This window comes from Corvus moneduloides, chromosome 19, assembly GCF_009650955.1.
Source record: "Corvus moneduloides isolate bCorMon1 chromosome 19, bCorMon1.pri, whole genome shotgun sequence".
NCBI classification, from domain to species: Eukaryota; Metazoa; Chordata; class Aves; order Passeriformes; family Corvidae; genus Corvus; species Corvus moneduloides.
This window is the reverse complement of record NC_045494.1, coordinates 6989025-7016707: the sequence shown is the minus strand read 5'-3', so window position 1 is coordinate 7016707 and position 27683 is coordinate 6989025. Positions and strand designations below refer to the sequence as shown.

General features: G+C 52.8%; 2 protein-coding genes across 3 annotated transcripts; one reads left to right on the top strand and one right to left on the bottom strand.

Annotated features, from left to right (window-relative positions):
* Window positions 1-1282: 1282 nt before the first annotated feature.
* OTOP2 (otopetrin 2) lies at window positions 1283-27683 on the bottom strand. The gene is made up of 8 exons (XM_032129309.1): window positions 27486-27683; window positions 8241-8443; window positions 6814-7242; window positions 6217-6353; window positions 5542-5600; window positions 4752-4885; window positions 3414-4303; window positions 1283-2876 (listed from the first exon to the last, which is right to left on the bottom strand). Exons 3-8 carry the CDS (start codon window positions 7208-7210, stop codon window positions 2706-2708), a joined length of 1788 nt encoding a protein of 595 aa, XP_031985200.1. The 5' UTR covers window positions 7211-7242; window positions 8241-8443; window positions 27486-27683; the 3' UTR covers window positions 1283-2705.
* On the top strand, window positions 10789-21271 carry USH1G (USH1 protein network component sans). 2 transcript variants are annotated; one of them, XM_032129310.1, is made up of 3 exons: window positions 10794-11562; window positions 18970-20211; window positions 20906-21271. In XM_032129310.1, exons 1-3 carry the CDS (start codon window positions 11399-11401, stop codon window positions 20907-20909), a joined length of 1410 nt encoding a protein of 469 aa, XP_031985201.1. In that variant the 5' UTR covers window positions 10794-11398; the 3' UTR covers window positions 20910-21271. The 2 variants fall into 2 exon arrangements, with proteins under 2 accessions (XP_031985202.1, XP_031985201.1); XM_032129311.1 differs by lacking the exon at window positions 20906-21271 and having other exon boundaries at window positions 10789-11562; window positions 18970-20215.

The following is a 27683-nucleotide window of genomic DNA, read 5'->3' as shown; positions in this document are numbered from 1 at the left end:
GAGGGGAATCCCAGGGAAAGGCATGGATCTGTGCACTTAGGAGATGGCAGTGCCACTCCAGAGTGTGCCTGGGTTTGGGTGACACGCCTGGGAGACTGGGTGTGCCAAGGAGTTGCCCAGGGACATTTGGATGATTCTCCATCAGCCTTGGAGCACACCCCTTTGCACAGTAACTGACCATGAGCTGATACCTTCTAGTAGATGATTCTTGAACCCACAAGAGGGTTTACAGTGGAGTTTTCTTAGGGTTTGGATTTTTTTCCTTTTTTGGATTTGTGCTCCCTTTCCCTCTGGCAATACATATGCCCTCCTCTATGGATATACCCCTTTCTTGGTATATAGCTGGGGTTCACTGGGGTTTGTGGCTGGAGGGCAGAAGAAGAATTCAGCCCTTGGTTGGAAGCCCCTGCCATTCCTGTGCTTGCAGCCTGGAGATACCTCAGGTTAGCCAGGGAGCCTCTGCCATCCCCAGAGCATTTTGGTTTATCCCAACAGGACTGTGGTTGGATGTTGTGGTTCCAACTGACCTACCACCCTGGAGTGGTTGATTTGGGATTATTGCCTGTATCAGTGCTGCTTGAGCTGTTGGGGGGTTCTCCTGACACCCACCCTGAGTTTATTTGGCCCCAGAAGTGCCCCTACAGTTGCTGTCCTGGAGAAAAGAGCAGTTCAAAATGTGCCCTGCTTGACCCAGTGCACCCATTGCTGGGAACCTGGGAGCAGGCACCACCAGCAAGAGCATGGAGGAGCAAACCTAGTGTGCCCCCTGGGAACAGACTGGGTCATTGAAAGTATTTTCTGCCCCTGCGTGTGCTCAGCAGCTTGGGCTCAAACAATGTGTGGGGCTGTACGTAGGACTGACGTCTGTGCACTGTTTGCGTCTCTTTTCTGACTTAATTTCAACTGCAGGAGCCACAGAATAATGAGGCTTTTGTTTTAGGAAAGGTAAGGTTTCTAGAGAAAGATTTTATCTTTACCAGAGCAATGGTAAAAATAGATCCAGGCCTTTGCAGGGTCGGTGGGGCTGGGGAGGACTCCCAGGCTGGTGAGGGGAAGGACTGACCCAACTAGAGATGCTGGATCAGTGCAGCCCTCTGAGAGCAGGGGAATCTGGGGTTTTCCCCATGTTCTACCCAGATCAGAGAAAGGCTGGCAGACAGGAACACTGGTGTCAGACCAGCCAGAGGCACTGGTCCCTGCTGGTTTGGTGATCTGGGCTTGGAGGGGAAGGTGGTTGGAAATGCGTCAGCCTGGCTGTGGGGTGGAAAATTGCATCACTCCATTTCAAGTACCGTGATTTCCATTTATTATTTTTACTTTGGCAGATGCGCACACGTCCGTAGGAAAAGGCTTGATGATTTCTGCCACCTCTGCAGTGTTTGTTATTGGAACAATAAACCCTTTATTGGAATGGTTAAACCCTGATTTCTTGAGGATGCAGACAGAGCTCAGCTGTGCCAGTTTGACATGCACCCTCCTGTCCTGGCAGCGAGGGCTTTCTGAGGCTCTGCTTGGATGCTGGGTACAGCAGAGGGGCCCATTTCTACCTCCTGCAGCCCAGGACTCCTGCTCTGAAAGCCCCCTCAATCATTCAGTGGTTCATGGAGAGCTGCAGGCACCCAGAAACCTGAGTCAGGGCCCCAGGGCTCGGGTGCAGGGCTGTGCTCTAAGCCTCAAAGCACACACAGGCTTGAGGGTGCAGCACCAGCATCCTTCAGGACACTGCAGATTAAATTGGCCATGGCATTGCATTGATTTCTGTGTCATAGGGTCCCTTCAGGAGTTCAGTTACAGTGAAAATCAATAAATAACTTTGCATACAAAAATGTTCATATATTTAAAAAAAAAATCATTATGTATTAAAAAAAAAAAAGAAAAAAGAAAAAAAAGAAAAATCTCTTTATTATCCCCCAGACTGTATTGCCCACTGCCCACATCATCTTTATGATTCTTGAGCCCTGATTCAGGAAAGCTGAGAAAAAAGTGTGCTAGAGCAATCCCATATCAGGGCTAGCCCAGGACCACATGCACAGCTCTCCCTCCTTGGGAAGAGGAGGCTGCAGTGGTGCCTCCTTGGAGAGGAAGGCAGGGGCTGGCACAGGGAAGGGTCGAGAGGGCCCATACACACGGGCAATACAGAGCGGAAAGATTAAAATGGTTCCCAAAGCCTTTGGTGGTTACCAGTTTGTTTTTCACATCTCTGCAGGGGAGTGATTTCCGACTGGCCGTACCAGGAGATGAAGTGGTTTCCCTTTCTGTCCTTCCAGGCCTGTGTCAGCCCCTTGCACTCTCCAGCTCTCTGCGTGCAGGGAGGCTCCGACTGCCCAAGGGTGCTGAGGACCCTCTGGAGAGTCCATCGGTGGCACGGAGTGAACAGGCTTTACTAGGAAGGTGAGTCTCTGCATGAACCAAGGGTAATCACCATGTCCCGCCCTAGACACGTTCCTTTTTTTTAATCTGTTCTCTTTTAAGCTTTAAGAACTTCAGACACACACAGGCACACCCACACATAAGTAGCAAAAATAAAATCTGAACTATGTTTGGATGATCTTCACTGACAGTTCATAAACGCCCCAACACTGCAAGGGGACATGATTCAGGCAGTGCTGGGGACCCCTGGGGACTTCTGGGCAGCCTCCCAGCCCTGGGGTAGGAAGAAGGTGGATTGCTTAAGGAGGATCTCATCTTCCTTGCAAGGGAGCTCTTTAGGACATGATGTAGACCTCCAGCAAACTGGCCACAGCGTGCATTCGGTAGAAGATCCCAAAGGGCAGGCAAATGTCCACGATGGCCGGCCACATGGAATCGCCATAGAAGTTCAGTTCTGTGTCATTGTCAAACTGGGGCCGGGCACCGAACGCTGGCATGATCCAGAGCTGTGGGAGGAAACAGAACAGCACCACAGTGAGAAAGGCGTGTGGTACATCAGGGACCTGCCCAGGAAAGGAGCAACCTCCTAGGCCGTGGATTTTGAGAAGAGATGTGCTACCATGTCTCAAGAAAACCCAGACTTGACCCCAGATATTTGTCACTTTACATTCTTTCTTTAGGGGGTGAAGGGAATGGTTTAATGTAATTTATTGCTTTTAATAAGCTATCCTACACATCCACTAATACACAATAAAAATACTGAAACTGATTCTTCTCTTGCCCCCACCTCTTGTGTCTGATATTCTGGTGATAAGTGACAGGTCTATTGATGTAGCCTGAAATGTCTTAACTTCAGGGCAGTTGCTCTTTTCTTTTTAGGCAACAAGGGAATCACAACTCTGCATTTATAAATATAACTGATGCGCTTTCTGCACAGAAAGGACTGTTTTCCATAGGCCACATCCTTTCCTTCACAAACCCTTCTCCCTTGTGCTTGTACCCCTCTCCCTCCCCCACAAACTCTTCTCCCTGCATGTACTCACTATGATATTGCTCAGCAGCAGGAACATGGAGATCTCCCTCAAGAACTTCCTCCTCCAGTTCATCTTCTTGGGGGCGGTGAGGGACCTCACGAGGTCAGAAGCGTGCGTGGCTTCCGTGCCAGATGCCGCACCGGCGGCCAAGGTGCTGCCCGTGTCGGGCACCCGCAGGGACACGGCGTTGATGTTGACAAAGGTGAGCCCATAGAGGTCCTTCTGGTGAGACTCGTGCTTGTAGTCCTCCTTGGGGGGCTGCCGGTGGAGGCCCTCGATGATGAAGACGTTCTGGAAGGTGTGCTGGGCGATCATTAGGAGGGCGTAGGTGAGGTTGAGCGCGCTGATAGTGTCCCTTGGCGTGCTGGCCACGATGGCCACAATGGAGTAGTAGGAAATGGCATATTGCCCCAAGGCTGCCCCCATCAGCAGGGCCACGTCCAGGGTCCTGGTGGGGTTCTTGTGCCGGTCCATGTCCCTCTTGTCAAACCGGTAGACGACGGAGCCACCGATGCAGACAAGAGACATCAGGCTCAGACAAACAATGTTGAAGATGTAGTACATAGTGAGTGCTTGGCTCTTCTTGCTGGATTCAGTGCTGGAATTTACCTGCACCTCATACAGGATGAGGACTCCCAGACCACTCACGAGGATGATGAGGCCCAACATGATGCCTACAAAGAAGGTCCTTCGGAAGAGCCTGAACTTCAGGCGCTGTATGTGGTGGGAGTGGTGGTCTATGAAGCGTCCAACATTCTTCCACATGACATAGACCATGGCAGAGGCAAAGAGACTGTACTCAATGTTAAAGGGGTACAGCCAAAAGTAGCCGTTCTTGAAGATCTGGCAGATTTGGCTGTTGCAATTGCATTCTTCAACTGAGCTGCTTCTCATTCCCACTGAAACAGGACAAAACCAGACAGATGCAGAGGTATTAAAACAAGGAGCCAACACTTCTCCCTGAAGAACGGGATGCTTGGGGTCAGTGAAAATCAAGACAAAGGACAGAAGAATACGTGACCACTTTGAAAACAAGCATGCTTCACCCTCAGCTTTCTGGTGCCCAGGCTCTTTCTTAAAAGGTTAACTGTCAGGTTAAATCTTTTTTTTTCCCTTCCCTTCTTCATTCCCATCCCATTTGTACAGAGTCTTCCACCTCTCTGACCCCTCTCTGATAGAGGTCAAGAAATGAACATCCAGACTTGGCTTTTAACAAACCAGCCCTGCCAAAGGAACCTCCAGCTCTAAACAGACCTTCTGAAAAGGGATAAAACCCGACTTGCTAAACAGTTTCTACCTGATGGGATCCCCCCCTGGACCAGATAGCTTCACAAAGGGGCAGACTACCTTTCAGGAGCCACCTGAAGATTTCCTCTGTCATGTTTTTCTTCAGCTTTGAATGTGCCTTGTGGACAGACTCGTCTGTCACTGCTGACATCCACACCGCCAGGTTTGTAGTCAGCGTTAGCATCAAGCCACACCTGCAGGAGGAGGAGAAGGTTTGTGACATTAAAGCAGTGGCTCTAGGCCATGTTTCTCCCATCTGTGGTTTAGGTGTGCTCAGAGGGGCTGTGGCATCTGCCTGAAGTGGTGTGAGGATTCCAGTGGTCCAGGCTAGAAATCTTGATCCTTTCTTTGCTGCCCTCACTCTCTTCCTACTTTTTGTCCATGCTCATGAGAATTAGCAAGGCCTGATTCCCACAGTTGCTTTTGAAAGAGCTTCTCAATAGTGAATAAATTAGTAGATCTAAATTGGTCTCCAGGAGATCCAAAGTGGAGTGCAAAAGTGGACAAGATCATATTTTAGCCTGAGGCTTGCCCACTGCATAGTTATCTTCCCCAGGGAAGAAAAAGTCAACTATGAATCATTATTTAATGACAATTATTTATTTAATACTGTCTACTTTGAGTAATGCTTGTATTCTTGAATTGAATCCCAACCCTGATAGATGCACAGGTCATTAACCACAGCTGCTTGAGCTGGGATCTAAGTTTAGCTGGAGACTGAGCAGGTTTAGTTTTGGACAGCATTAAGGGGTTATCCCCTGGTTACATCTTAGCTGTGTGAGGGAGTACAGAGGGGTTGTGGGGGCCCAGATCTGCTGGCCAGCGGGATTCAAGGAGCAGCAGCGCTCACCTGGTAACGTTCAGGTGCACGTGGATGCAGTCTTTGGCAGAGACCCATAGGAAATATGTCTGCAGGGGAAAGAAAGAGAGTTGTTATTTCCAGCAAAACAAGAAAGCAAAGCACATCCTTCCAAAGGAGGGGTTTCCCTGCAGAGCAGAGAGCAAGCTGGAGCCTCTTTTGCTTGGGTCCACTTGGGCCCAGCCTCGTTCATAATGCTGGCCCTCTGCTGGATGTTCTTTCTTTGCTTCCACTGCCATTGCTCCGCCCATGGCCACTCCTTGTTCTGTCTGAATTGTCCCTCTCTGACCTCTTCCCTCCTTGGCATTGTCCCAGAGCAGGGGGTCCTCTGTTTGGGATCTCAAACTGCAAGCCCCTGCCTTGACTGTCCTTCTCCTCCCTTGTTCTTCATGGAAAAGGAGGCCTGGCTGGCTGGGGGCTTCTCAGAGTTTGTGACAAAAATGTCATGGGATGGGAACAAGTTTAAATCAATGCCTTAGAGTGAGTTGAGTTGCCATAGATGGCAGCTGTCGTGGTTGGAGGGAGAAGATGTGGGCTGGGTGGGGGCTGAGCTAAGCCCTTGTATTTTCTGTGGGGGCAGTTGAATTAAATCCAAGAGATCAGAGCTCCTTCCACTGGTGCCTGTGTCTCTCTACCCCTCCCCAAGACAGAGCACAACCATCTCACCTGGACAACCACAAATATTGCCTGCACAATGGGGTAGATGATTTTGATTGCAGACAGGCAGCTGTAGAAGCTCGAGTAATATCCTATTTTGAACACATCCATGACAAGGCTGAAAATGGCAAATAGGATCAAGCCTCCTGTTGGGGAACAAAAATACTTGTGGTTGGACACATATGTGCATACATGAGCTAATGCAGATGGGTGAGAGGAAGAAGAGGAACTGTTGTCATGAAGAGGCTTTTCTTCTACTGCTGTTTTTCCTCTCTCAGCACCCAAATTATCTTGGCAACAACAAAATAATACAATAATTTTGGCTGGATATGATTTTCAAACAGCCTGGTATGCTGGGGCTAACAGCTCTTGCAACGGCAGTGGGAGGGATCCTGGTGTAAGTTACCAAGAGCCTTTGTGGATAGAGGGAGACCAGGCAGTGAACCCCGTGGAGGGACCAGGAGCTGACCTGAAGCAGGGCACGGTGCCATGCCCCAGTCCATCAGCAGGAAGAGGCTCTGCCCAGATCTTTGCTGCTTCCCTTGTAATAACTGATGCTCCCATGACCTGTCCATCCTGCATCTCCCCTCCAGCCCCAGCACGTACCTCTCAGCCAGATGGGCCCGGCGTGGGAGTCCTTGCCGAGGATGGCACCCGGGCACCGGGAGGTGCCGGCGAGGTAGAAGATGATCCAGATGATGACTATCAGCATCATGACAGTCAGCAGGAAGAAGACATCGTAGTCGTGCACAGCGATCTTCTCGAAAGCCCCACTGCTCACCAGCGTGCAGGCCAGCAGGGCCAAGTGCACGGCCAGCAGGATGGAGAACATGCGGCCACCCTTCTTCCACACTTCCTTGGAGGCAGGAGTGGAGGGGGCCTGGTGGCTGAAAGATGCTATCTGGCTCGAAGCCAGGCTGGCTTTGTCGTCCTTGTGTCCGCAGCCCATGCTGGAGTGGGGGTGTCCGAGCTCGCTGTCCTTCCGCCCAGGCTCCTCGGTCATGGTTCAACCAAGGCTCTGCCTGAGGGTCTGTGCTGTTGGGAAGAGAGGCCCATGACTGAGAGGTGCATTTGGAACGGCCCAGGACTGGGCCAAAGCAGGACACGTGATGAGGAGGAGAGGATGTATCACAGGAACAGGGAAGGCTGAGACAGGGAGTGCAAGAAGAGGGATGAGCTCATTTTTGAACTTTCCTTTCCTGGTTCCCTGGAGGTTTTTTTGCTTAAGATGCTCTTGCTCGGGGAGATCCCAGGTCAGTTTAATCAAGTGTGTTTAATTGGTCACACAACATTTATGTGCTTATTGATGCAAGATTTGGAGAAGCACCAAAAAGAACTCGCAGGATCAAATATCCTGGGGCAAACAGCCAGTGTGGTTTGAATTCTAAATGTCAAACAGTAAACATTCTGAGAAATTGTTATACTTCCTTGCTGAAGAACAGGCTAGCACAAGGTAAGAAACCCCCGGGAATCTTTGGACCATCCCATCATAGCTTGTAGCAGTTCCTGCAGGAAGGGTGTGAACTACCTGAGTTGTCATGTCCTCTAAAGCCCCCCTGTCTCTGCCAAGTTTGGGATTTCATTGATTCTCTGTGAAAAGCCTGAAACAAAGCAAATTAACCATCCAAACTGAAAGGAATGCGATGGATTTGTCTTTACAAACAAACTGTGGGTCTGCTGATAGGTAAAGATAGATACTGAGAGATGAAAGAAGCAATGGGAAGAACCATAAGTTCCATAGGAAAAGAAAAAGGGGGGTGTACATCAGAAGGCGGGCTGTATTAGGTGATTCGGGAAGTCTCTACCTCCTAAGTACCTCAGCCAATGGGGAAAGACAGAGGGAAATGCAGCCAGGAAATAAGGATAAAAAGGAGGCTGCGTCCTCTAACAATTTGAGAGACCCCAGGGGAACTGCCCCGTGGCCTCTCCCTTTATTCAAATAAAGTAGCAGGGCTCCTCTGTCTCCTCTTTGGACATAAACCTCTGGTGTTCGTGGATTCATTTTCCTGACAAAACAAAGCCATTCCACCAACCTGTTTTGCTGCCTGGGATCCAAATCTCTGCTCCTGCCAGGCTGAGAAGTTTCCCTGTTGCTGCAGCTTGGTCAGTTGAGGAATTTATACCCGTTGGGACGTCTCTGTGATTTATACCATGTCTGGAGCTGACAGCAGGGCTTTGTGGGCTTCTCAGAGAAACTCATGTGATCCATTTTGTGCAATAGCTGATTTTGGGAAAGCTGGAGAGAGATGAGGAGATAAGGGTTATTTGCCTAGTGAGAACAGGAGTTGACAACATTGCTAAGCGTGGCATGGACCGCTTGGTCATAGGGTCATGGTCACCACAGAGCAAGACCACCCCACCAAATCCATCTCCTTACATGCATGAGGTCTCTTCCCTTGAGAGGAGATTGTTTAGGTGATGAACTTATCTTTGGCAATGATTTTGTGCTTGGGTTTCTGCTTACTGGAGAACGATAAACATTGTGCCCCACCCTGTGCAATTCAAATCAGTCCACTCCATGCCTCGGAGGTTCTTGAGGAAAAGGAAGAAATTTGCATTTGTACCTGTTCAGTGCCAAGGGTAACTCAATCCTGTCCCACCCATGATGTCATCAACGAGGAAGGTTTAGCACTAGAGAAGGGCAGATTTAGAGACTGGGATTTGTGTTCTCCTTTGCTGACGCACTGCCTTTAACTTTTCAGGGTGGGATTACTGTTCTCTGGACCTCAGGACCTTAACTCCTCTCCTTCCAAGGGAGTAACCATGTCACAAACCACAGGGCAGATATGATTCAAACATTTGTCTGGTAAGGGGACAGTTTCTGCTCAAGGTCCCTTTCACCCAGCTGCATGTTTTGTGGGGGAGCTATAGGAGTCCCACGGCAGCTCTGGGTGGATGGGGACAAGTTTTAGTCCTTGAAATGCCTCTTTTGGAGATGTCTCTCCTGCTTTCCCCCTTCAGGGCAAGCACGGAGCTGGGGCCATTTGCTGTGTGTTTCCTCAGTACTGTTCCTGCCTGCTCACCGTGTCCCTCTTGCAGCACTGAATTGTGTGGGATGGGGAAGGAGAGCTCAGGATCCACTGTAGAGCCCAGGGAGAGCTCCGTGCGTCCCTCCCGTGCTGCCACCAGCAGCACCGGCTCTGCCCTGCCTGGCCTCTGCTGATCCTTAGGGATTCCTGCTGGGCTAAGTGGTTGCTCTCCTCTCAGCCTGCGGCCTTTCCCGAGGAAGCCCGGGCCTCCCTGAACTAAACCCGAGTTGATAATCGTGCTTTTGCAGAGGCCAGAGGTTCAGAGGCCCCTCGGGCTAAACGCACTGGTTTATCCTTCCTCTTTCGTCCTTACCAGCCAGCAACAGAGGAAAGAGTGTTACTGCCTCGGGCAATGCTCCCAGTCCCCCTGGCAGCCACCGTACGGCGCAACGAACTTAATTAGTAACAATACAAGAATCATTAAATAACGCCGGTAATGAATTGCAGGCGTTACTGTGCTGCTTTTCACCTGCGAGGATCCCAGCAACAAATACCTCCGTGGCTACTACATCCCATCAGGACTTGCCCAGGGAGGCTGAGCTGGTGCAAACCAACCTGTTGAGGTGAGCAAAGCCCGCAGGGAGCAGAGCCTGGCTCTGATGCACTTCCAGGTGTCCCCGGGCAGCCGGGAGGGTGACACCGTGTCGGTCACCCGGGGATTAATCACTGCATCTTGCATGGGTGCACCTGGCACTGCTTTAGGGCCGCCCTCCTCCTGTCTTGGGGCATTTTTTTTCCTTACAAAAATAAGCTGCCTTTCTCACTGTTTAAGCTCCTCTCTGCTCATTGCCTTTCAAGACTTCCTGATGCTGTCTTACAGTCTTTCCCCATTTTTTCCACTCTCCTCCCATTTCTCAACCATCTGATGGCTCTGCCTTCACCTTCTACAAACCCTGTGCCTGTCCTAGGGCCATGGTGACACACACAGGATCCGGCCCTGGAGATCTGGATCCATTCCCAGAGTCAGGACATGACAGGTAAAACGAACAAGAGAGTAGCAGGAAATTCCTCCTCCACGTCAGCATGTCCCAGGGGATACAATCCACCGATTCACCCTTGGGTGTAATGGATTGGGACAGCTTCGTGCTTCGGTCAGCATCCAGGCTTGGCTCCCTCTTTTCCGACAGCAGAGGGTGCCCGGGACCCGGGAATGCGGTGCTGGAGACATTGCCTGGGGCCGTGCAGCTTCCCGAGGGTCTCACCCAGCCGGGAATTCTGTGTCAGCATAAAAGACACCAGAGGCCGAACACTGCACCCCCTGCACATCGCAGTGAAGTACCGAGTTACACACAGAGTCTGGGTTTTTTTTTTTTTTTTTAGTCTCCAGAGAGGGAAAAGAGGTGAGGAAGGGAATTTTTCCAGCCTTTATGAGTTTCCTTGGTTTATCAGATTCCTGTTGTGCAGTTTGTTGTGCAATTCCTTGGAAAGCAGAATTCTGTGGGTATAGGCAGGGTAGATGGGGACAGGGATGGTGACTGGGTCTGCTGTTGTCTTCCTAGTGATACTAGGGAGATTAAATATAAATATAAATATATATGTATCACTCTCTCTCTCTTTTTTTTCCAATGGGAAAAGCTGAGCTGTGAACACCCCTGGTATTACTTTGGAATCAGTCACCAAACTGCTCTCAGCCAGCTCTGCACAGAGCAGGATTATCTATCACAGGGCTGTGAGTGGAGGCCGTGGGGGCTCGTGCTCCACTGACCCACTCTTCCTCCCCTGGCTACTGCTGCCCCTTCCTTGAGATGGGGTCGCTATGAAATACAGGCATATTGGGCAGGACACAGCCCAGGAGAGCCTTTCTGACAGCCTGCTGTGCTTTGGGGACACGTAAACCTGGCGAATTGTCACTGTGTGACCCCGTGCTGAGCCCGACAGAGCGATGCTGCTTAATTGGAGCTTTTAATGTGCCGTGGAGCTGGTGCGTGTTACAAGGAGCCGGGGCCGGAGGATGCTTAGGACCCAGGGGAAGCGCTGTGGAGCCTGGCTGGCTGGGCTTGGAACAACTCCTGCCTCCCCGGCCAGGACTTCTCAGGTGTCCTGGTACGCGGAGCTGTGCGAGGCGAGCGGGGCCCTCCTGGCAGCTGCCCCTGCCCCACGTCCGTGCCCATGCTCTGAACCCCCTGAGCACCCATGTGCTGGCCCGGGGACCCCTTCACACCATGAATGACCAGTACCACCGAGCCGCCCGGGACGGCTACCTGGACCTGCTGAAGGAAGCCACCAAGAAGGACCTGAACTCGCCGGATGAGGATGGCATGACCCCGACCCTATGGGCCGCCTACCACGGCAACCTGGATGCCCTGCGCCTCATTGTCAGCAGAGGGTGAGTGTTGGCCAGGGCACGGTGCTGGTCTGGGGAACAGAGTAGCGGAGACCCCCTTCTTCCCCCTTCCCTGCTCGCAGGTCAGTGCACCCCACAAAATTATGGCTTCTGTCCATAAGACCCCTGCTCCTGTCCTCCTTGCTGTTACTTTTCTCTGCTTGTGGTGCTTTGAATCTAATCCGACACTCCTGGTAACTGCTCTGTGTTTTCCCAGCTCCTCTGACCCTGTAAGTGCTCCTGCCCCCAGCCCTGCTTGCAGCACCCTGGGTAGGGATGAGTTGCCCTTTCCAAGTGCTTTGTAATCTTTTACAGCTCCTGTAAAGACAAACACATTCTGTTGCTGAACTGAAAAAAGCCCTTTAAAGTGAGGGGGCAGAGAGAATAACTGCTCCCTCTGTCCCAAGAATGCTCACAGAGGGATGTGTGCAGTGCCAGCTGGCAGTGGGTGGCACTTGTCTGTTTTACCCAAAGCAAGGTCTCAGTATGTGACCTCTGGGCAGCTCGTCATACACTTGGAGCCTGGAAAATTCGGGTTTTCCAAGAGGAGATTTCTTTAAGCCCAGCCTCCCCCACAGGGCCTGCTCCATACTGGTCTATCTCTCTGTACCTCACCCTGGGCTGCCAAATCTTAGAGTTTCTGGCTCCCTAAATGTGGATGTGGTGGAGAGGTGGGAGTGGGATTTAGGGGACCTGTTAGACTGGAGGGATTTACGCCTTGGTGTTGGGGGAGGTCTGTGCTAAAGCAAGATCTGCCATTCCTAGTTCTTCTGGGACAGTCTGTGACTCTCCAGTTCTTACCAACCCCCCAAAGACACATCCCAGTGCTTCCTTCTGCTCCAGTAGCTTTTCTGAGCATCTCATCTAAAGCCATCCAAGCTGGAGTGGCTTCTGCCTTGTGTTGAGAGATTGCTGGTGCTGATTTTGATTTATGTCTTGCTAATATTGAGGGATGGTACTGAGGTCAGCAGCCTGGATGGACATCACACCTCCTTGGAAGGGCTTTGCTTCTCCATGTTGGGCTTGGTGGGGCTGTCAGCTCCCATGCAGGGATTTTTGGTCCATCCTGTGCTGTGTTAGCAGCTCTTGTACCTGTCCAGCCACATCTCCACTGTACCTGTTCCTGGGCTCTTGCCATCTCCTGATACTCTGGCTTGCTTGTGCAAAACCTTCAGCCAGTACCCCAGCTGTGCTCACAGGCAGAGCTCCTCCATCCATTGTTGTCCTTTCATTGTAAATCATTTCCTCTCAGATCCTGGGGGAAGAAAGGCTGTGTACAGAGTAGCTTTGAGAAGTCCTTGAGCACCTGATGCAGCAAGAGTGTGTTCAGGAAAAGATTGTTTCAGAGTCTGGAAGGGAGAGAGCAAGACAGTGCTCCGAGTGGAGCATCCTGAGATGGTCCTGGGCTGAGAACCCTGTGATGCTTCTCTGGGTGGGGGCTCTGTGACTCCCTGTGTACCTCCCAGGAAAGACTGCACCCAGCAAAAACCTGCCCAGAGCTCCTGTCAGGACAGGAATTGCTAGCCAGGGCCAGAGAGACATGGGAGGAAGGCTCAGGGGATGAGACCCTGAAGTTCAAAATGGTTCCAAAGACTTTGATGGCCAAGAAGTCAATCTGGAAGGCTCAAGCGGAGGATGAATGCCCCTTCAGAAAGGCAAAGCCTTTTGGACTGACTTTATAATCTCTTTATAACACTGTATCTCCTCATACTGCTCATCTCCATCACAGGGCACCCTGCAGCACCCCTGCCTGCCCTGCCAACCCCCATCCAAGCCAGCAGTTTCTGCCTCTCCACAAAGCCCAAGGGCTGCTTTTATAAACTCACATTGGCTTAAAAGGTCCTTGTGGGCTTAAATTGTGTTCGAGTGCAGCCTGGCTGCTGTTTAATTAACAACCTAATACACATTTGTTCCTGACAAGGAAAACAGCCTGGCAAAAGCCCAGTGCCCTTTACATGATGGATGGTGGAGCAAGGTACGTGGCTGTGCGACTGCAGGATGTGTTTGCATTCTTGCACTCATCTCCATGTGTCAGATCCTTGCCTAGGGCCACAGAGGGACCAGCAAAGTGCTTGGCATGGAGGCAGGCACATCCCTGCTCCTTGGAGCTGGCTTTGGGCCTGTGAGAGGCAGGGAAAGCCCCAGCCTGGGGACAAGGGTACCAGAGAGGTGCAATTGTGCAAGACCCAGGAGAGCCTGAGGGCAGACCTTGTAATTTTCTGCCAGTGCCCAGGATGATGTGCCACAGTATTTAAGCCTTGTTCAGAGATGAAACTTAATGCTGTGTTATATAGGTTACTATTACACCTGCACAGTAACAACTGTGAGGCAAGAGGGAGGGCTCTGAGTATCCCAAAATGTCAGGGAATTGCTCTCTGGCCTCTGCTGCCAAAATATTCCTCCTTTGGTTCAGAGAGCCCCACACTACAAGGCAGGGGAGTGTGGGACTATGGCACGGGGCAGTGTCTAGGGGAGTGGGGGCTTTGGCGCTGGCCTGGCTCCATGCAGGGATGGGGTGGGAGGCATCTTCAGGGTCTGAGCAGGCTGGTGAGCCTCCAGCTGGGTTGCATGGGGATGTCAAAGCACAGAGGGTGATGGGGGAGTCCTGGGGCAGCAAGAAACACCAAAATCTCCTTGCCAGTTCTGGGCAGCTGTACCAGTGCCCAAACAAGCCAAGGCATAGAGTGCTGGGACCAGGCTGTTATGAAATGTCCTAGTGAGGGTGGCCAGAGAAACCCTGAGAAAGCAGGACTGTGGGAGGGGGCTCCTGGGGGCCAAAATCATGGCTCTAATGGTCATGCCAGGCAGGTGGGCACATCTAGGCTCTGTCATCAGTGAAGGAGCACCATCCATATGTGCTCAGCAGGTTGTGGTGTCAGGCTGAAAGAGGGAGGGGGAAAGAAATCCTTTGGTAGATCCTTGAGGGAAGCTTGTTGCCCCAACCCACATGGAAGGGGTAATGAAGCAGACTTATTGCTGTGCCCTTACCAGCTGCTGATGTGTCTGTGCCTCTGTGCCCCCTTTGCAACGGACAGAGAGAGGGTTTGGGATGGAGGGATCAGCAGTGGCTCATCCTTCTTGTTTGCCACACAAAAAGCCTTTTTCTTCCTCCTGGCTGGGCTCCAGTGAGGAAAACAAACTCAATTAACATGATGGCTGGGAAGAGGCAGGCGAGCTGGCATTTAGCATTGCAGCTTTTCAGACACAGTAATTCTTCAGTGGGGTTCATTAGGAACCACGGTGGCTGTGGCGGGCGCCAGTCCAGCTCCAGTTATAGGCAGGTCTGGGGGCCTTTGCTGGGATCAGCCAGGACTTCCTTGGAGTGGACAGCAGGAGAGGTGAGGATGTGTCTGCAGGTCCTCACTCAGTTTTGTCACCCAGCAGAGCTGGTCCTCAGTTTCCCTTCTTACAAAAACAGGGGGTGGGGATACTTTGAATGTCAGTGGCAGAGGGGACAAGTGGCTCAGCCATGGTTTGGGGGTGACGGTGGCTCCTGACATCAGCCAGGCTGCTCAAGGGCATCACATCACCCCAGCCAGGGCAGGGTTGCAGCGGAGGTTGCAGCAAAGGCACGTGAAGGTGATGTGCATCCTCTGTACGCCACAGGGCCGGAGGCCACGTGGGAGCCAGGGCAGCCTGGCTGTGCTGGTGGGGACATTCCCTGCTGGGAAGGTGAAGGAGCAGGGTGGGGCACTGCTGCAGCTTCGTGGCTTCCGGCACCTGAGCTGTCTGCTGGGAGTGAGGGTGAGCCCTGGGCATGGCGAGGTGCTGAGCCAGGAGACGTGGCCCCGGGCACTGCCCCAGCATGGACAGTCACCCGGCTCAGGAACTGCCAGCCCAGCTTTCTGCTGGGACAAGAGGCAGAGAGCCCTGGCACGACCCTCATCTACAGTGTCTCTGCTGGATTTTTTGGGATTTGAATTTGGAGAACAGCTGAATCCTTGGGCTACCACCACCTGGGCAAAACTTGGCATATAGGACCCAAAGCTCTGCTGTGGGCCCAAAACCTCATATTTTCTGTTCTTTTCTAGGCTTTACTTGGCTCATTGTCCTGACTGACTATGCTGAAGGTAGTGAGGATTGTTCCTCAAGCCATAAATTATTTTTTTTACTCTTCCTCTATTCAAAACTATTTTATGGGAGCCAGAGACACTCTGCACCCCAGCCAGCTCCTGCTCTGAGGCCCGATTCCTCACACACAGCCAAGAGCCAAGGGTGAGCCAGCCCTTTGCTATTGGAGGAACTTCACACATGCAGCCAGGGAAGAACATATGTAAGTGCCACTGGATTCCCCACTCGCTAATTGGGATCCTACGGGAGAAGCACAGGGGAAAAACCAGCAGGAAGGGAGTGAGTGTGCATGTCATGGTGCAAACGCAGTGACTCAGGAGATGCACATGTCCACCTAAGGGGCCCAATTAACAGTGTTTTAATAATGATTATTACAGGAGTTGACTCAGTGCTTGAAAACGCTTTGAAGCTGAGAAGTGCTGCACTTTACACCTGTTATTAAAATATGTCCCCACTTAGTGGACCCTGCAGTCAGCATCTCCTCATGTGCAGCACCCCGGAGGTGAAGTTTTGCTCAGACAGACACCTGCCAGAGGGAGGGCCTCATGTTTATTATCTGAGTTGAATCAAACATCTCTACTTTGCAAGTCACCGTTCTTCTTTTCTTCTGATGCATTTTTAGCGCCTGTGGCAGGCATTTATAGGGCAGAGGGCCTGAGAGATCTCATTTTGCTCTGATACTCTTGCTTCTAGACAGTGGAAATGACCACGGAAAGCTGGTTTGGATGTTCTTTCCCCTCACTCTCTGAGCAAAGTAGACCTGCACATATGAAACCCTCAAGACCTCCCCGGCTTAGCCCTGAACCAGAGAGACCTGAGAATAGGCTCCAAAAGGTACTTTATGGATTGAGCATCCACACACTTGGTTTAGGGAGCAAGACTGTTTCCAGGGAGTCCACTGCTCAGTCACTGTGCACATCATGAGTCCATGTACACACTGGGACCCTCGTGGTGCCCTGGCTCACCTGCCCACACGTGCCAGGCACACAAGTGCCCTTTCAGAGCACACCAGACAAACCAACAGCCCTTCACACACCCGAGTCTCTCCACCAGCACCAGCAGTTCCATGTGGAACAGCTTCACTGGCTCTTTAAATCCAGCTCCATCAATAATTTACTCTTCTCTTGCAATTCATCAAATATTTATCCTCCCCATGCATTTCCCAGCCTGGACATGTCACTACGAGGGTAGAGGCAAGGGCTGGGGAGTTACTGCTCCTGGGAACTCAGCATTGCCAGAGTACTATCAGCTCCCTTCTCTCCTTTTCTTGGCTTCATGGCTTCTCAACCCCGTGATCTCCTGCCTTCCCCCTCCCTACCACCCATCTTTGAAACCTTTTTCTCCTTCTATGAGAGATGTCAAAGGCTCTGGCTCAGAAGTCCTGAAGGGTTTGTGGGGTTTTTTTGCCTTACAGAGTTTTGAACCTTTTGACTAACTTGCTGAATTTGCCAATGAGCTCAAGGTTGTACTTACTACGTTTCTGTGAATTTAGTGAAAACACATTTATGATGGAGTTACAGCTCATGCTCCCACAGAGAAAGCTGAGTGCACCTCATAGCAGTTTTCAGGGAGTTAGGAAGCTCATACTCTGGGTCCAAATAATCTCCAGCTTAAACTCTGGACAGGCTTTATTGTTTCTGTAAAACCTGAGGATTGCAAACTTGGCATTACACTGACTGGGCAGCTCCTCTCTGTCTCTGCTGCCCCTTGGAGAGTGTTCCAAGCAGGCAGTGGGGTCCCTGTGTGGGGGTGAATGTGCTGGATGAGGCTGTTTCTGGGGTTTGTGCATTGGCACAAAGTGATGAAGGTGCAAAGCAGAAGGGCAAAGAGGTCCCTCTGCTCCTGTGATCTCCTGCTCTTTCCCTGGAGAAGTTTTTGGACTGTTTGAAGTCAGACAAGCCATAGCTCAGACCACATGGGATTTGGGAGACGGCTCTGGGCTCTGCTTCTCCCAGCTTTTGTCACCACAGAACTTAAAGCAGCAAGGAGTTAAGTAACCCTTGCTGAAGGTCTCAAGTGTGCATTTAAGGAGCTGGACTTGATGATCCTTGATGGGTCACTTCCAACTCTCCATATTCTATGATTTGCTTTCTGCACTCCTGGTGTCACCATGGATTGGAGATGAGGTCTGCTGCGTTCCTCCAGAGCTCGCTGAAAGGGTGGTGTGGGAACAGGCAGGAGCTGTGCTGAACCAGAGCTCTGCCAGGGCCCTGCTGCCCACGAGGAGTTGCTCCTGAGGGTGGTGGAGCTGCCCAGCCTTAATAAAAGGCTTTGCCATATCCATGTGCATGGAGGGAGAGCGCCCTGTTGACAGATACTGCTGCTGGCTGCATATCATTAGCACACACGCTCAGGAGAGGGCTGGTGCCAGCAGGGGTGTGAACTTTCTCTTGTTTCACCTGAGCACAAATACAGAGGAATGTCAGGAGGACAGACTTCCCTTGAATCCCAGGTTTGTGTTCGTCCTGGCACAGGGGGCAGGAGATGTGGGCAAGTGGTTGTGTCCTGCCAGCAGCTTGCTGGGGCAGGGGCTGCAGATGCTACTGGCAGTGTCCAGCTCTTGAGGAGTGCAGAAACCTAATCTCCACTTTCTCTGAAACTGGATTCTCAGGATGTGCTAATACCAACATGCTTCCAGCCGTGCTGTTAAGACCAAGCACAGTACGGCAAAATCCCCCAGAGAACCCCAATGCCGAGGCCAAGGACAGCCAATTCACTCTTATTCTTTCCTGCCAGCATTCCCCTTTGTGCCACAGATTTCCCCAGGTGCCAAGGAACAGGTGGGTGGGAAGGTACAGCAGCTGGGGGGTTTCAGAACCACTGCTGAGGATGGGTGTTTCATGGTGGGATCCCAAGGTCTCCCACCCAGGATGTGGCATACAGAGAGGCATTTTGGCATGCCCCCCCACAGAGTCTGAAAGAAGCCAAGATCTGAAGACAAAATCTGACTAGAATTTAATGGGATATTTGAGATTTGAAATTTCCTACCAAGCTTAAGGCCTAAGCTGGAATCAGACGCATACCTCAGCTCTGGGCTGTTCAGAACCTGGCTTGCCTTCCCCCAGAAGTTGGTTTGATGCAGGAATACATTTGTCTTGAGACCTAAATTCAACTGACATTGCCACAGACTTGCACGTGGGGCACATGATTCCACGACAGTAGTACACCCCTCCAGAAGACCCCTTTAAAATTAAATTGCAGGAACCAGAGGCATGTAGCTTGATATTTCAAAGAGCCAACAGTTCATGCTGCTGATTTGCCCCTGCACAGCTGGGAATATCTCAGTGGAGTCTGTCATCAATCCCTGCATGCTAACCAGTTGTTTTTCTTGCTGCCTAGGGGAGATCCAGACAAATGTGACATCTGGGGGAACACCCCCCTCCACCTGGCAGCAGCCAACGGCCACCTGAACTGCCTCTCCTTCCTCATCTCCTTTGGGGCCAACATCTGGTGCCTGGACAATGACTACCACACCCCACTGGACATGGCAGCCATGAAGGGGCACATGGAGTGTGTGCGGTACCTGGACTCGATTGCTGCCAAGCAGAGCAGCCTCAACCCCAAGCTGGTGAGCAAACTGAAGGACAAGGCCTTTCGAGATGCAGAGAGGAGGATTAAGGACTGTGTGAAGCTGCAGAAGAAGCACCACGAAAGGATGGAGAAACGGTACAGAAAGGAGATGTCAGATAATTCGGATACCATGAGCTTTTCCAGCTATTCAAGCAGCACCTTAAGCAAGAAGTTCCAGCACATGTCTATGGTGACTTCCCTGCCATATTCACAAGCCACCATCCACGGCACAGCCAAGGGAAAGACGAAAATACAAAAGAAATTAGAGAAGAAGAAGCAGGTGGACGGGACATTCAAGATCTACGAGGATGGGAGGAAAAGCGTGCGCTCTCTGTCCGGTCTGCAGCTGGGCAACGACGTCATGTTTGTGAAGCAGGGCACATACGCCAGCCCCAAGGAGTGGACTCGCCGCAATATCCGAGACATGTTCCTCACGGATGAAGACACTGTCTCCCGTGCCATAAGCGACCCGGGTTTGCACATGGACTCTGCCCACTCGGAGGTCAGCACCGACTCCGGACACGACTCCTTGTTCAACCGCCCCGGGCTGGGCACCATGGTGTTCCGGCGCAACTACGTCAGCAGCGGGCTCTTCGGGATCGGCCGGGAGGACGGGGGCGCGCTGGGGGAGGACAGCGCCGATGGGATGGGCGTCAAACTGCGGAGCCGCCTGCAGCGCTCGCCAAGTCTCAACGACAGCATTGGCAGTGCCAACAGCCTGCAGGAGAGGAACGCGGAGGAGCTGCCCTGGGATGAGGTGGAGCTGGGCTTAGACGATGACGACGAACCAGACACCAGCCCCTTGGAAACTTTTCTGGCTTCCCTGCACATGTTTGAGTTCATCTCCATCCTGAAGAAGGAAAAGATTGACTTGGAGGCCCTCATGCTGTGCTCAGACAATGACCTGAAGAGCATCAATATCCCATTAGGCCCCAGGAAAAAGATTGTGGATGCCATCCAGAGGAGACGACAAACGCTGGAGAAGCCAGATGTCATTGTAGACACTGAACTGTAAGTAGGAGATGGGGTGTCTGAGAGGTTAAACTCTTCAGCAGGTGGAGATGTGGATAATGTAATGTCTTGTTTTCAACCTGCTTGGAAGAGTAGGAGTCCAGGTAACCTCAGCACTTCCGTGTGTGGGCAAATTCCTGCTCGTGTGGAAAGGATGAGAGTTTGGAGAGGTGGCAGTAGCGTTAGTTCATTACTCAACAGCCCTAATGTGACTGGGCAGGACGTGAAGCCCTTGTTTTGTTTCATAACCCATATGAATGCAGACTGCTCTGTGGTCTGATGCTTCTCAGTCCCTGTAGCTGAGATTTTCAACCACGCTGGGGCTTGTCTTGACTCTTCACCTTTTGAAGACGTTAGGAAATCAACCGCAATTCCCGGTGGGAGCCGGCTGACGGCAGTGCCCGGTGGCATTGGGAATCCTTCCCCAAGTGCTTGAGATCTTACTCAGGCCTCTGGAGATTGCATATCTGGGTTGGAGCTGTTGCTGTTTTATGGTATTTCCAGGGTTTGGTTGGTAGAGTTAAAGGACCGTGTGCCTTTCAGAGAGGTGAAGGGAAGGCCACGTGCACTGACACCCCAATTCACTGGGTTGTTTGGGCTTCCCAGCCTTCAGATATCTGTGTGCTGCTTTCACAGCCTTTCAGTACAGCTTGTTCTTGGAGGTGCTGATAGATTTTTCTCTCTCCCTTTGCAGATAGCAGCAGCATCTTTTTTTTTTTATGCTCGAGAAACAAACCCAGTTCTAAGTTGCCAGAAAACACAAGCCAGAGACTCCCTTCCTGGGGCAGCTGAAAGCTACAGCCATCCCCACCAGTCCCACAGGACTGCTCCCTTGCTCTGCTCCCTGTCTGTGTGATGCTCCTGGGTGGTTCCTGGCACAGAGATTGGACCAGGCAGCTCCAACCTGCCAACCTTCAAGGGACCACTCACTGGAGGAAGGAGTGAGCTGCACAGCTGGCTGGGACGCTGCTGTCACAGGCTGTGAGACCACACCAAGCCATGAACGGAAGGAGATAACATGATATTTTCAAAGGGATCCAAAATAAATAATTACAATCCATTCTTCCCTGAGCAAGTGGTTGTTTTGGGGTTTGGGCTTGAGGAGAGGAGGGTTGGGGAATTTTGCTCTCTCTCCTGGTGAGAAGGATCATCTTGTCTGGTGCTGTGTTTTTGGAAGGGAGTTCTGATTACCGTGGTCTCAGTTTGAGACGTGCCAGCCCTAACTTTGGCCAGCTGGTGCCCAGTAAGTCTGTAAGTCCGGTCTGTGCTGTCTTGAGGGCAAAATCCAGAATGAAGATGATGCTTTGAACATGTTGGTAGTTGCCTTCCAGTGGTCAAATGGCTGTTTCACAGACGCAACATTTCTGTCCCATCTCTCCGGGGCACTGAGCTGTGTCAGCAGGTTGTGTGCAAAGGACCTTGTCTCTGAAATCCAGGAATTTCCCAGGACTGAGCACAGCAGCGAGCTGCAGCCCAGAGCCTCTTCTGAGCATCCCTGATGCATCAGTGCTCAAAGCACAGCTCTGAACTGCAGTGTCAGGTGTTTCCACAGACCCGTCCCACTGACCATTGCACTCCCAGCTCCACTGCAGCATTTTACAGGTGATCTGGGAATGGCTCCTGGGGGGCAGGAGTTTCTGGGGTGCAGCAGCAGGATGGGCAGTGACATATCCTAATGAGGGAGAGTCAGCAGCCCATGCCATGGGGTGTTGGCAAAGTGCCTGTTCAGGCTGTGATGCAGACTGCCAGATCAGAAAAATGCTGCACGTTGTTACTGGCGTTGCTTATCCACTTTATTTTGCAGGGATGCAAATGATAAGGAATGACCTGTTTGTGCTCGTCCCAGGCCAGGCTGGCATCTGGACCCCACTTAGTCCCTTTGGAGCTGCAGAGGCTGTGGTTATGCTGTTTGGAAGACAGGGACTGGTTTGGTGTGAAGCAGCTGTGCTACTCTGCCTGTGCTTGCCCTGGGTGTGTGGGTGTAGGGGAGGAAAATTACTCTTTGCAAGTTAGAAATACTCAGGTGTCCTGCTGCTCCCCAAGTTGCTGAATCCCCACCAGGAGAGGTGTGGGGTCCCAGCCTCGTGCCACTGCACACAGGGATGCTCCAGCATCCCCCACACACCACCACTGCGCTGAGGATCCGAGATCTTTCCGCACAGATGCAAACTGATTTGGTTTTTTTAAGCATTTTGTAGACCTAACAGTGCATTTATATTTGAAATTACAAGTTCTGCATAACTCTTGGCTCAATTTCCAGGAAAAAGGGGGACAGATCAGATGTGCTGAGTCAGTGAGTTCTCCAAGAAGGCTGCACTACCCCGGCCCCAGCACTGTTTTCTTTGGTCCCTTTCCAAAGCCCAGGGCTGTGTCCCAGCAGGGAGAGCAGTGCTTTGGCTGATGTCACAGCTCCCTCTGCCGGGACCGGGTCTGGGAGAGCAGGATAGGACCCACAGCCCACTGGGATCCACTGCTACCAGCAGGACGTGCACCCTCAGGCCAGTGTTCAGGTGAGGCTGTGATGACTAAATTCACCCTCTTCCTCATGCACATGTGAACCTCATCCAAGCCCTCTGGCCATTCTCTGGATAACTGCCAGAGTGCCAGCTGCCCACCACGAACCAGTCCCCAGCCCCAGTATCCCCAGGGACGGATTGTGCCTTTGGGTCTGTGCTGGGCACAGGAGGGGAGTGACTTGCCATGGCTCACTCCAGTGCCACTCCAGTGCAATGGGGACCAGTTTATCCCAGCAGATGGCAAAGAGAAGTGGATCTATTGGCTTGGCACCCACTGGAGACCTTAGCAGGCCAGGCACTGGGATGTGGAGGGTATTTCAGAGCTCTAGGCACTTGGGGTGTGCACACTCCCTAACTTTTGCACTGTTGCTTAGGAGCACCCAGGCAGTTGCTGATGTTGAGCTGATGCTGACAGAGATCTTTTCTCCCAACTTGTCTTTCCTTCAAAGAGCCAGTGAAATGTTTGGTGACATGACAGTACCCAAGTGCCATGGGACGTGTCGTGCATAGCTAAGACCAAGCCCAAAAATGCCATTTGGGATCACCAAGCCCTGAGATCAACGTGGTCACCTCTGTGATGCAGGGAGAGCCAAAACTGAGCTGCGGCATCAATGCAGAGCCAAAGAGATGGGCTCTGTGGGATGAGGAGGGTGGTCTGTGGGCATGGGGTGGCTGTCACTGGCATCAAAAGCCCCAGAACAAGCACCTGCATTTGGATCTCATGTGTGTTCCTTGTCTTGAGGTTTGGTCCACAGTTTCCAGCCAGGTTTGTCTCACAAAGTGTGGGGCCACAGTCCTTGCAGGACACAACATCCAAAGCCCTGGCCAAAGAGGTGTTTCCTGCATTCCAATCCCCCCTGTCCAGCTGAGTTGCTGCATCCCACTGGGCTCATGATGCAGCCAGGCTCCTCTTGCCCTGGGCATGAGGAGGAAATGTGGCTGTCCCCAGGTTCTCAGAGCTCAGCTTGCCCTGTGGCTGCTCTGCCCATCGGAACTTCCACGGGGAAACCTCACGGTGCTCATTACACTCCACAACGAGAACAACAAGCTCCTTTCTGAGAGGGCACTTGTGAAAGCAGGGTGGAGACCAAGGCTGGCACACCCTGGAGAACACCCTTAAATACCCTCCCAAACAGAAACCCAGCCAGGCAGCAGGTTTCCCCGTCCCACTGCTGCCAACCAGCAAACACGGTCCCTTGTCCCGGCCTGTGGCACCAGAGCAGGCAGGGCCTGCAGTGGATGGCAGCATGTGCCCGTCAGGGAACCAGTGACCCTGGGGATGCTTGTCCTGTAACACCCCAAGCCACAAACACCAAACCACCCTGTGCCTGTGTTAAATGGGGCTTCCCAGCAAAACCCGTCCCCTGGGTTTAGCTTGGACACGTGTTTCCTTGCTCCTGACGGTGTAGAAGGTGGTCTGTAGGGAGTGGAGAAAGGCCAATGGGCCATGCCAGTGGTCAAGCCATGGCATGGACACTCCATCCTTAAGCTGGACATCCTCAGCTCCTCAGCTAAAGGAGCATTGCTCACACGATGCTGATTCCCAGGCCCTGCCTTTATCCCCAGGCAGCTGCTGCAAGAGGGGCTGTACTGGCACTCATTAGCACTCAGGTGCTCCAGACCACAGTCTGGAGCTGGGAGAGAGCAGGGGAGGTTTTTGGGGATGACTGAGGTCCTACAGTGGTGGTGTTGGAGATGTGGGTTTGCAGGCACCACTGAAGCATTCCTGCTTGGCTGCTGGGTACGTGGCTGCTTCCCCAGGCTGCTGGCAGCACCAGGTTATTGGCTGCTGCCTTCAGATGGCACGTGTGCTCAGCCTTGCCACGTGGGATTGACATGGGAACTGAGAAAGGACATCGACCACAGGACACTGGGTAGGTCCTACAGGACACTAGATAGGTCCTACAGGTAGAAAGGACCAGGAGAAGGCATCTTCCTTGGGCTGGAGCACCTTGTCCTCAGCCCTGCCTGGTGCTCCTCTCCCCCAGGCTTGCCCGGAGTTGGTGACAGCCACGGTGCCCACACCGGAGGGTGACTCTGGGGTCCAGGACCTGCCAGGCCAGCGTGGGCCATTTCACCCCACTTGCTTAACTATTTCCTGCCCATCCCACCAGGGATTCACTTCCTGGCCCAGCAGCTGAGTAATGCATGGCTGCAGGAAGGTGCATGGCCAGGATGGAGGCGAGGGGCAAGGGGATTGTTGCAGAGCACCCCCAGCATGCTCTGGCTTTGCTGTGCCTTGCATGGTGTTCCCTGGCAGCCCAGCACAGGGATGGATGTGCCACTGATATGGGTTGGATGCAGCACCTCACAGGGGCCTTGCAACTGCTTTTGGGAGTCTCCATGGCTATTCCCAAAACCGAAGTGCCCCAAAAAGCAGAAGCATGGACACAGCTCAGCGTGTCTTCCCAGTGGCACACTTGCTGAGTGGGCCAGGAAAGTGGGAGAAGTTGAGGGCCATTTTATTTAAATTCTGGCTTTAGATATTAACAGGGCAAATAATTTTCTACATTTACAACTCATAAATTTTCCACTTAATGCCCATTCATAAGTATTAGCAAAATATCAAGCAATGCCACGGATTCTGACACCAGTTTTCTCAAGGCTGGAGTGAGCTCCCTGGTACCCACTGTCCTGGTACCCATCATCCTGGCTTGCTCCCAAGAAGGAGCACAGGGACACATCTGCAGATGGCACCGAGCATCCCAGGGGGGAGCCAGGGCAGAGAAAGGTGTGAGGCACCACCAGTGTCCTGGGCCCACTCAGGATTCATCCCACTGGGCACTGACAGTGCTGCTGGGAAAAAGTGTACTTGGAGCACAGGCACCACCTGACTATCCCAGGTCATTGCCCAGGACATCATCATCCCCAGCTGCTGAACATCCCTGGTCCCCCATGACACCCAGGCCCTGGCACAGCCCTGAAACCTGCAGGGAGGATGGGCTCCTGGAAACACTGCTGCAAGGAAACTGAAACTGGGGAACTATTTTAGGAGGACTTGACTCAAGCCCAGTGATGGAGCTGGCTCTGTGCCCTCCACGTGCTGGGGTGAGAACACTGAGCAGTCAGGAACAGCCCCAGCACCACAACATCCCCTGTGTGAACAACAAATCAGCTCAGCAGGGACACCTGGGTCCCAGGGGTGATGGCAGGTGGGAAACCCTCAGTAGCCAGGACAATACCAACAGTGGCTCCTTGGCAGTGCTGGTAGCTGTGACCATGCTGTGCCTGGGGCAAATACTTGCACTGCAGGATTGATGCTCTGGATGGCCTGTACATCCTGCTCTGGACACTTTGGTGGGAGAAAGTGGGGGGCAAAGGCACTGAGGGGGTTGTGGGACCCTTGGCTGGTGTGGGGCCAGGCCAATGACTGTCACTACATGTGCCGTGGCACCGCCTGCCCTGTGGCACCGGGGATCCCTGTTCACAGAGCCTGAGCTCCAGGGTGCCTCTGAGGGCTGTGGTGATCCCAACTTTCATCATTATCTCTCTCCTTCTTGGAGTGACAGAGACAACCTTCCTGCTGCTCCTGATCTCTGTCTAAGCTTTAATCTTTCGGTCTGTACTTTGACAACAACTATATCTTCCTGTTCTAACACATCGGCACTCTACACAGCCAGCAGAGCCACCCAGCCCAGAAAGTCCTGGTGGAACCAGGAGCAGCCATCACCAAAGGAGACACCTGGGTGAAGGCTGGGCCACCCAGTCCCTCATGGAACTGCACTGGCTGGAGCAGCAAGTGCAGGGCTGCCAGGGTGGCATCCAGTCCAAACACCACCTAAACCCAGACAGTAAGCAAGCATGGATGGACTTCCCAAGGCTCCCATCTCCTCTCTGTTGAGGCTGCAGCCACCGCTGCCTGGGCAGAGGTAGAAGCAGGCTCAGCTCCAGCCCAAGGCCGGGCTCTGCCCTCACAGGAGGCGCCAGCGACAGATCTGTCTGCCACAACATCCCTTTGTTCCCATCCATTATCTCTACCCCAGGAAACAGCAAAACTCGGTGGGCATGACCATGTCCAAGCAAAGCCTGGGATCCTCACCCACACTCATCCCCCCAGGACACTGCCCTGGGCTCTCTGGCTGCGTTTTGGAAATGCACCCATGTCTGGGATGGCCGGGCTTCACACGTCCCCATACGTGGAGTGCAGTGCCAGCAGCTGTGGGCAGCGCTGGTGACCAGTGTAGAGAAATGTGTGGGAATTCCAGAATGCCAAAAGGCCTGAACAGGACAGAAGGCGGATTCTGGAAGCAGGCCTGGTGCCGCCTTTTACGTCTGCGGTGATAAACCGACAGCCTGGCCCTTCTCCACAGCCACAAACAAACCCTGAGCGTGGCACTGTGGCTCGGCTGACCCGGGATGCCTGCGTGTCACAGCACCAGTCAGACGGGGATGCTACCCCCAAACCTTTCCACATCCCTGGCACTGCACACCTCCCACACCAACGCCCCTTATTTCAGCACCTCGACCCCACCAATGTTTTGGAGCAGACTTCCCAGGGCAGGGGGATGCCGTGGGGTCCCACGAGGCCAGGGAAGGCTGAGCAGCACAGCTGCCCACCTGGAGAGGGATGGGAAGCTGCACAGGGCATCCATGACCCCCTCGGAGCCGCTACCTCCGGAGGAGCAGGGAGCCCAGCCCTCGGCCCCGGCTCAATAACCGAGCTAACGAGAGCCGCTGTCAACAAGTCCGCAGCTCCCCAGCCGGCGCAGGAAGGACGCCTGCTCCAGGGATCCGGGAGGAGAAACCTGTTTCACTGACCTTGCTCCATCACCGCCTTCCTGGCTGCGCCGTGGGCGTTTGGGGCTGCGGCGGGGGGCGAGCGGCTCGGCGGCCCCTCAGGGGCACGGCGAGGAGGAGGAGGAGGAGGAGCGGGGCTGGGGCCGCATCGCCGGCGGGCCGGGGCGCGGGGGACGCGCCGGGCGGGAGGGAGGGAGGATGAGCCCCGCTCCGTCGATG

Excerpts from the sequence above, each read along its gene's own strand:
- OTOP2 (XM_032129309.1), bottom strand. The coding sequence starts at position 7,210 with ATGACCGAGGAGCCTGGGCGGAAGGACAGCGAGCTCGGACACCCCCAC. Across the intron at positions 6,354-6,813 it reads CGGGCCCATCTGGCTGAGAG|GAGGCTTGATCCTATTTGCC; the intron begins GTACGTGCTGGG and ends GTTCCCCAACAG. Across the intron at positions 4,304-4,751 it reads CTTCAGGTGGCTCCTGAAAG|TGGGAATGAGAAGCAGCTCA; the intron begins GTAGTCTGCCCC and ends GTCCTGTTTCAG.
- USH1G (XM_032129310.1), top strand. The coding sequence starts at position 11,399 with ATGAATGACCAGTACCACCGAGCCGCCCGGGACGGCTACCTGGACCTG. Across the intron at positions 11,563-18,969 it reads CGCCTCATTGTCAGCAGAGG|GGGAGATCCAGACAAATGTG; the intron begins GTGAGTGTTGGC and ends CTTGCTGCCTAG.